General features: G+C 28.7%; 1 protein-coding gene across 1 annotated transcript; it reads right to left on the bottom strand.

Annotated features, from left to right (window-relative positions):
* Nucleotides 1-1,608: 1,608 nt before the first annotated feature.
* Nucleotides 1,609-3,036, bottom strand: LOC105774410 (transcription factor MYBS3). Its single transcript, XM_012596902.2, has 3 exons — nt 2,533-3,036; nt 2,195-2,391; nt 1,609-2,115 (listed from the first exon to the last, which is right to left on the bottom strand). The coding sequence occupies exons 1-3, from the start codon at nt 2,861-2,863 to the stop codon at nt 1,897-1,899; spliced, it is 747 nt and encodes a 248-aa protein (XP_012452356.1). The 5' UTR covers nt 2,864-3,036; the 3' UTR covers nt 1,609-1,896.
* Nucleotides 3,037-10,165: the final 7,129 nt, after the last annotated feature.

The following is a 10,165-nucleotide window of genomic DNA, read 5'->3' as shown; positions in this document are numbered from 1 at the left end:
TACTTGATTACTGGAACTGTAAAAATTTCATTAACTAGCACTATAAAAAGGGTCTTATAAAATTTCGTTTTCAGGATTTGTTAATTAGCAGAGGCCACACACATAGTGACATATATGAGGATCTTTTAAGTTTTTAATTCCTTTGCTTTTAATGCGATGAAAGTTTGGTTTTTTTTTTCTGTCTTGGAGAGAAGGACCCAATAACAGGCTGAATTTTCGAATTTAGGGAGAAAGCCAATACCATGGTCCCGATTTCATGGTAAGGGACAAGAAATACCTTGTCTTTTCTTATGTATTCATTCACCAACGTCATTTATCATGTGCCATGAATATACCTTTCATGAAAAAGTGCAGTCTCTTCATCAACATGTGTTCATAAATTTGTAGAGATATTGAAGAGGAAGGATATGGACCAGCTGTAATGATTAAAACCCCCCACAAATATTACATTACATGTAATGGAAATGAAGAAGCTAGCAGAGGGCTGGCCACTAAATTAGTAATTAGTTTGATTCTGGTGTAATCCTACTGGTTTAGGATTGCTTGTTGATTAAGTTCATGTTAAGATATTTGGGGAATAAGGATTTCTTGGTCATCAAGTTATAAAGTGGGCTCTCTCTCTTGATTTTTCTCTCTAATCTTGTGTTATTCTCTCCACTTTTTATAAGGTTATTGAGGCCTTTTAAATAGGCTAATATTAGAATTCTAATATGACTATAATATTTCAGATGCTAAGAGAGTTTAATTGAGAAAAGTAACATTGCTAAGAGTTTGATATAACTAGTTTAAGTTTGGAATTTGTTGCATCGCCCTGACATCCCAGGCTCCTCGTCATGTTACCTCTGCTTTACTTCTGTTTTGAACATTGTCGTGTTGTTGCTACGCCGCTTGATTCCTTATCACAACGTCGTCTTTACTTTAACTCTGATTTAATAAAAAAATACAAGACATTCTACAGTTTATAGTGAACTTTTCTCTCATACATGAATGTAGGCAACCAAAGTCGGATCATATTAAATAACATCTCTTGGGAATGTAATATATTCAACATCATTTTTGTAAGACATTAAACTCTAAGTTGAAAAGCGTGATTAGTGGTAAAGATTATTTATTAGCTAAGCACTTAGGACAAGTTTAACATTACTTTTAAGAAGCACTTTTTAGACAAAGACATTTTTGAGATAAAAACATTGTTAAACAATATTTTTATTTTGAGAAAAAAGTGCTTCCCAAATCCCAAAAATTGACCCAAAAATGTTTATTAGAAACAATGATAAACTCAACCTTAAAAGGGGTCATAGCATCACCATTAAAATAGCAAATGGTGAGATTCCCTTGCCTTTTGTTTTTGTTTTTATCCTTATTCCCCTTAGCTACGCGAACTTACACATTAATATAATGTTAACTAAAAGAGAGGGAGGTAAAGGGCCTTTATCTTCAATGATCATTTCACTTTGGTTCATTTCCACAACTGTCGCTGTTGATACAGCTAGCACTAAAAAAATGAAAGTGAGAAGAAAGTTGTCACAAACTGCAAATCATCACCTTTTAGAATGAACAAAAAAGAAAGCATAAAAAGGTGGTTAGTTAATTGGGCTATGCGGAAAATGATACAAAATTTCTGGCTTTTCATTGAAGGAGATGATGGAGTAAAAGATGCGCTAATTTGTTATCATATCAGTAATACAATAATGTCTAAAACTCACCACTTGCTGCCATTTGTGACTTTATAATTAACTGAGTATATAATATAAGCTAATTCGCATTCTCTTCAATCATGGATGATGAATGAAAGGAATACTACTAATTATGATTAACAAGGATTAATTAATTAAATAATTACTACTGATTACTATAGTACTGTGTTCATCTTTATCAGCATGAACTGAAAAGTTGTCAAGTAACACTAATGGGTCTAATAAGGAGAGTTGTTGTTGTTGGGGATGACTTGTTTTCTTCTAAAGCCGGCCTTGGGGCGGCAAGTGTAAGCTCCAAATCAGGCGCCACATTTGTCTGCGAATCACTGCAATCAACAGGCATGGGATGACGATGATGCAAATCGAGTTGAGGGATTTTAGTAAGACTAGGTGGTCCACCCATGCTATTGCTTCTAACCTGCCATGGTTTTGGAACAAGAAATTAATCTCAAACAGATGGTTTCATTTAATACCATGGAATTGAAGAAAGAAGGTACCATGTCAAACAGGCTGGAACGTCGGTTCTTCTTGTTGAGAGTTGCCTGTCGAAGAAAATACTTTTGAGCATGGCTTGCAACTTGGGTTGGAGTCCTTGTTGTCACAAAGTTTCTAGAGATGCCTCTCCAGTCTCCTTTCCCTAGCTTCTCCAGCCCTATTAGAAAGATTCTGTGTTCCTCTTCTGTCCATGGAACTCCTGAAATTTTACATATATATATATATATATATACACAAACCATATCACCTCACTAGTAGGACAGAATCTTATCAAACAGAATATAAGAAGCGTATATATGCTTTCTTTTCATCACATGTAAACAATTGATATGGAAGGTACCTTTTTTTCTGTCAGGAGATCGGCCCATGAGACCATCAGATAGATAACCCATGGAAGTTTTATCAGAATTTTCATCGATGGAAACTCTAGAAGATGACAAAGAAGAGGGAGAGGGAGAGGGAGAGGGAGAGGGAGAGGAAGACAAGCAATCCATGCTGAAACTCTTCTTCATCATAAGATTGGAAACTACAGAAGGTGAAGATACATCCAGTTGTAGTTGAAAACCGAAAAGCCTAAGACCTGATCCCATTCCTGCAGCAGAAGATCTGAAAGTGGTGCAGGTCCTTGAATTATGACCTATGTTTCCACAATGTGAGCACTTCCTGCCCATTTCCTTCCTGACAAAGCTTTCACCCAATCCTCAGACCAACAACCCTCTGATAACAAACTCAATGAGCGAAATAGAAAGAAAGAGAAAAATTATAGCCGATATGTTGGTTTGGTGGTACATATGATGATGGATTTAAGGTGGGGTTGATGAAAATGGAGGCATACCTAGAGCACATGATTGGATGGACTTTCTTTATTGTTATTATTTGTTGGATATTTCTCCAACTTGCCTTCTAAATAAAACAAAAACAAAACCATTTTCTTTATCTTCCTATTATACTATTTCATGTTTCCGTCAATGTATTATCACTGCCTCAACATTTTATCGACAAAAATATTATCATGACAGCCCCTCATTCTATACATACTCGTATACGTATAATAATTGCTGACACAGACAAAAATTAGTATCTACTCTATTCAATCTTGTTTATTTATAAAAACTAACAAGAACAAAATAGGATAAAATATTAATCAAGGGAGAGAGAAGATCCTCCAATAGAATGGAGGTGGCCGGTAAGGGATAAGAAATGTCAGAGAAAATCTCATCTTTCAAAGTTTTAGGTTGATCAACGACCAACATATACCAATCACCTTGAGGCTATGTTGGTAAGGTAGAAGTATTGAGATTTTGAATGTATGTTTTAATCTATTGTGCTTTATGATTCTATTTCTCATTTATTCATTCTAATTGTTTATGGAAGATTTTTTTTTTTTTTGAGAATTTCTGTAAAAGTGAATCATGTTTGTCAAAGGCAATGGAAAATAAATATGATAAGATTAAATTAAAACCTATTTTAAGATGTTTTGGATATTTTTTATGTTCATTTTACGCTTCATACCTAAGGTTCATGATTATCCCTCTCAATAATATTATCTCCAAAGTTGACTCATGTTAGAGTTGTGTAACCCAAATTCCTATTAAATAAAATAATAGATTGCTTGTAAGTCAAGTTAAATAAAAATTATTTTTTCTAGAAGATTTAGTATTTATTAGTATAATATATTTAGCATTGATTAGCACAATTTATTTGACCTACGAAATTAGTTTATAAATAGGCTTTTACAACCTTAGAAAACACACCTATTAAAATATTAGAACTCATAACACTTTTGGAAAATTTTGTGTTTACGTTTTGAGGTTCTTTGTTTTCAGGTTTCGGGGTTTAGTTTTTATCTCCATCTTTTGTACTCTTTTTTTTTTGTCATCATAGTAAAATTATATTTGTCTGTAATTTTTTATTTTCTTTAGAGGGATTTTTCATGTTAAATTTGTGTGTTTAATTTCTCAATTTCTTCTATTATTTTACTTGTTTGTTGCTTAATCGGGTCGATCCCCAACAACTCTTTTTAAAATTTTACTTTCCTTTTGATGTTTGTGTTCCTTATTTTACCAAGTTAAATTTTGGGAAAACACTATGAATTTTCATAAGTCAAAACATAGAAAAAGAATATTTGAAACTTTCATAATACAATAAATTTTCTTTTTTATACAAATTTTAAAATTATACATGAATTTTAATTTGATATTAAATTTAATATATAAATTTTGATTGTGGTTCAAATATATACATAACACTTTCATTTTAATTTAATTATATATATTTAAAGAAATAAATACATCAAATTATTCTATATTGGATAAATATAATTATTAGTATATGCAATATATAAACATAAAATGATATTATATCAATAATTGTATTAATAATTTATGAGAATTGAATCAAATTAAAATTTCATGTATAAAATTATATAAAATTTAAATTCATATATAGAATTATACATTAAACTAAAATTTACAAATAGTTTTGAATTTTTTTAAAATAGTTATTGTCATTTATTTTGGATTGATTCAATTAATTGAGAGTTGAAAGTTGAAATTCCTTCAAATTGTCTAGCAGTCGTGCTTATTGGGTGATCCAACAGTCTCATGATTATTCTAAAAGAAATTAAATTAATTAATAGTCTTATAGTTGGCTAAATTTGAAGAATATGTCAATTTTTTTTAATTAGGCGTTTAGGCCGTTTTTAATTTTATTTAAGAAAATAGGTCGTTTTTGGAGAAAGTGTATAAAAGCATGTTCAGCTAGGTGCACTTTCCCAAGTTATAAAATTTGACTTTAATATAATCAATTTTTTTGGTTGGATGATTAAATGTTGGTTGTTTTGTCCTTGAGTCCCAAGTTCGATTCCTCTCCGACTCATATTTGTATTTTTTATTTCATGTTGTTTTAAGTTTCTTCTTCTTCTTCTTCTTCTTCTTCTTTTAATGAATGTTTTTAACCTATTAGCTTTCTTAGTTAAATGGTTAAATAATAATGATTTCATCCTTGAGACCCAAACTCAATTCCTCTTTTCTAAACACATTTTTAATTTTTATTTCATATTGTTTCAAGTTGTTTTTATTTTAATTAATAAATATATTGTTTTCAGATTTTTATTTTAATTCATCTTTTAATTAATAAATATTTTATTCATAAAATAAAATAATTATTACAAATATGATTATTTTAGTAAATATAATTTTTATGTGTAATATTTATTTTTCAATCCATACCATGAGTGTAGTAAATATTTTTGTATGTGTATTTAAAATATTTCACATATAAACATAATGATATTTCAAATAATTAATTGAAATATTTCACATATAAAAATATTTGAAATATCATACTCACAATGTAGATGAAAAACAATGATATTTGAAATATTTTACATATAAAATAATAATTATATTCAAATAATCATTTCATTGAAATCACCATACCCAAAATTTATGTGGAGAAATAAATATTTGATATATAAATATTATATATAAAGAAAAATATATCAAAAATTAGTTGATGTTTATATTATATATAAAGGAGTTATTAATTTCAAATATTTTTAAAATCATTATGTAAAATATATATTTTATTATATAATTACATATTTATTATTTGATTTTATGAATAAAAGAATTATTAATTAAAAGATGAATTAAAATAAAAATTGAAAACAATATATTTATTAATTAAAAAAACTTAAAACCGACCTATTTCCTAAATAAAATTAAAAACGAACTAAAGTCTAATTAAAAAAATTGGCATATAACCCTTATTTAGCCCTCATGGTCACATTTCTTTTTACTAGTATGTGGGTGAAAAGAAATATTTTTTGTTAATATAATAAAATTTACTATTTTTATATTTTAAAAGAAAAATTAAAATTATTTTTTACTGTAATTTTATTATTATAGATAAAAATAAACCAATATTATTCTGAAATCTAATAGCAAAAATATTTATATATCTTAATACGAGAGCTTGAGTTTAATCTTTAGTAAAAAATATCATAGTTGATAGTTATTTCAAATTAAATAATATATTTATCCTTATTTAATAAGCAATTAAAATTTTATTTTTATTTATAATTTCACTACTTAGTGATGTCATGATGATATAGATTATTTAATTATATTTTAATTAATTTTAAAGAAAAAAAGCATCACCTACCTTAATTACTGTCAAAAATTAATTAATATTTTCCTAAAAAGTCTCACCTAATTATTCTTACTTTAAAAAAATTAAAACTATGGTTCAATGAAACTGGCAGCAGACAGGAAAAAAGAAAACAGGACAATCTCACTTATATCTGTAATATTTAAAATTTGATCAATATTTTAGTGTGCAAATTGCAGCCATATACTTTGGCAAAGATACCATTTGGCACTAATGGGATGGAAAGGGAAAGAATAGTATATTCCCTTTCCCATTTAAGTAAAGCTACCTATGTTATTAATTAATTAACACTTTGATGCTTATCATTGATATCATGAATTTTATTTGAGAATGTTGATAAAATTTTTATATTAAAAAGGTTTTGGTTAAATTATAAATATTTGAGAAGGTAAAATATGTAATTTTTATTTAATTAAATGTTAAAAACCTTAAATCGAAAGGGCATTGACTCTTCTTGGATAAAATTAATTTTTACTCTCTCAAAATTATAAATACCAATCTATCTCCTACTCAAAATTATCTAATTTCATCCCTAAAGATAATATATCTACAAAATACATTATAATTTCAAATACAAATATAAATAATCACCTAGCAAAATCAAATTATTATAACACAAATAGATTGTCGTCACTAAATAGAATCAAATTATTATAGAACAAACGGACCAAAAATTGATACAATCAAGACTAAATTTAAATAACTAGATTAAAACTCCCATACATGATAGAACTCAAAACTCTATACATATAAATATGTATGATAGATCTTGAACCTAAAACTTAAAACCGAAATTTCACCATTGCCAACTAGTTTTGACATTTATAAAGTTACAGGAAAAACCATTATATAAAATATTGGGCAGATATCTTAGCCAACTATCACTTGTCTATTATATGATGGACCAAATTGTTTTAAGTAATAAATGGGTAACATCAATAGACCAAGTTGAAGAATTTATTACCCTCTCTCCAATTAAATATTTCCAAATACACTTATTTGGCATTATCATAAAATGGAATCTCTCTCCTCGTAAAAGATATGATAATATTTCTAATCTTGTTTGACTACACATTAAACAACTTCTTATAGCAAGTGCATAATGTTATGATAACTGTGACTGATCAATAATTAATTTTATTTGATTGGATTGTTTTGCATTTAATTTAATTTTATTATTCGCTTATAACGAATGAGACCACACTGCTGCCTAAGTCTATATTAAACTAAGAAATTTAATAGGTGCCGAAGTTACTCTATTTTAGAGTCGATCTGTTAATTCCTCTATTTATATAGATTGTTAAAAATTAAATCTTATTACTTTTTTTATTTTAAAATTTTAGTTTAATCATATCGTTCTTAGTAGTTTCTGTCAAATTTTTTTATTTAACATATTTACTTTCTATCAATCATAAGTTATGTGATATGAGAATAACTTAATCAAAATTGCAAATCGACAAATTTTGACAAAAAGATTTATAATTTTAATGATTGGGCTAATTTTAAAGAAAAACGACTTAATTCTTTAACTTCTTAAGTACATGGATTAAATCTCAAATTATGTCAACGTCATATTTTAACCCTAAAAAGCTTGTAAATTTCAATAAGTTATTTGCAAGTTTAGCCACAACTTACATTGAATTTATAGATTACCCACCAAAGAATGATTCCTGATAATGAGAATTAAATTCAAACTTACTTATAATGATAATTAGATTTAAACCTTATGTCTGTAACGGATTATTTAATCTTTATTATTTAAATCAATCTCATTAATAATATATATGCATTGAAAAAGATAATTAACAAAGACAACCGGTTCATGCATCAACCATTTCTAAAACATTGGAGAGCAGTTAAGTGCATCCTATGGTACTTAACAGGGATGATGTTGTAGGCACGAAAGTGATCTGCCACAATTTGTTGTGGCAGGTTAAGCTCTTTTCACTACTTAAAGAGCTTGTATTTAACTGATTTTACATCTTTTAAGTTTATTTTTAGAATTATTTAGTTTTGAAGTTAAGTTAAATAAATTAAGCTTTTAATGTTGTTCTACGACCTTTTAGGCCGATCCAGGTCTAAGGAAGAATTAACAAGTTGATTAAGTGTGTAGGACAACATTCTACCTAAGAAGTCAGTAGACTGCCATGGATGCCGCAACATTCAAGGAGAAAGTCGTGACATTGAAGCAAGCCTCAAAACTTTTCCAACTCAAATCTAAGAGGCAAGATACTAGGGGTGATGTCGCAACATCAAGAAGAAAAAGTCGTAACATTCCATCCTGACCTGAAGGCCAAGCATTCTTTTGGAAAGTTGCGACACTAGTTCGATGAGGCCCAATGTAATGATCTGATTTCCAGTTGTAACACCCCTAACCCGTATCCATCACCGGACTAGGGTTACGAGGCATTTTTGGACATATCAAAACATTTCGAGATCACTTCATAATCATAAGTCATACATCATCATCTCATGGTCAAACATCATCATAAAGTCCCTTTCTTAGGTCAACGAGACCTTAACATGCATTAGGAAGATGTCGGGACTAAACCGAACACATATAAAATTTTATCGAAATTTAACATTTTTCGAAGTTGTATAGGTCACACACCTGTGTGGTCAGGCCGTGTGCCTCACACAACATTAGACATGCTCGTGTGTCTAGGCCGTATGGCACAAAATTAGGCTTGGATTAAGCCACATTTCTTCTCCTACTCATGCATATCTAATCCACATCATTTTGTACCATTTCATGCATACTGTATCCAAATCATACACATAAGCATATTTTCAACCAATAAACATGTCTCAAAGCCATTCAATATATGTTTTATAAATACATAACTCGAATCATTTGCACATCACCTTAATGGTATTTGAATACCTAATAAAAATCGAACATTTTTCTTCATAATTCTATATATGCGCATATTAAACCAAATAAATCATACCACATGGCTTTTTGTCCATTAGCATATGTAACATTAATAACTTCACAAAATTGTCAAGTATAATCACATTTCAACATTATAGCCTTTTAGCATTTCACCATACCAAATCAATTACATAGCATTCGAATATCTCAAGTATAATCAATCATTTTTAATTTCAAATACCAAACATATATCAAGATAACCATTTGTATACATCTATTTTATTAACTTAAGCATATTCGCATTTTAAGACAAAACAAAGCATACTATACGACCTAATATTCATCCAAACATAAAACCTTATCAAAAGAGCCAAATACCATAACCAAATATACAACCGCTTTTATAACACATTTTGAAATCAAGTCTTAAACGAACAACTTGACCTTTAAATACCGGGCCACAAAACAACCATGTCATAGGCGTATGAATTTATTTTACCTATCATTAGCCGAATATAATATATATCACATCTCATAATTTATCTCAGAAAATGACCTAAGAAATTTCCATCATTCACAAATCAATTTACAAGGCAATTTATACTTCAAAACATAGATCATTAATAAGTCACACCAAATAGCCAAATTCACATAGCATAGCATAGTCATTACATAGCAATTATAAACACGTACCAACCTTATCATCTAGCTGATTCATTAACCATATTACCATCACTCAATCTTTTAAGCTAAATATGTTATCTCATAACTTAACATCAAAACAATATATCACTTATAGTTACTCAAATGACCATCAAGCACACCCAAAATATAATAATCATTTTACCACATTATCAAGCCACATTATGCCACTTTTTCATGCTTCCAAAATGAGTTTCCTAATAAGCCTAATATACATCTTACT

This window comes from Gossypium raimondii, chromosome 6, assembly GCF_025698545.1.
Source record: "Gossypium raimondii isolate GPD5lz chromosome 6, ASM2569854v1, whole genome shotgun sequence".
NCBI lineage: Eukaryota > Viridiplantae > Streptophyta > Magnoliopsida > Malvales > Malvaceae > Gossypium > Gossypium raimondii.
Note: the sequence above shows the minus strand (reverse complement) of the source record. Positions and strands in the feature narration are given on the sequence as shown.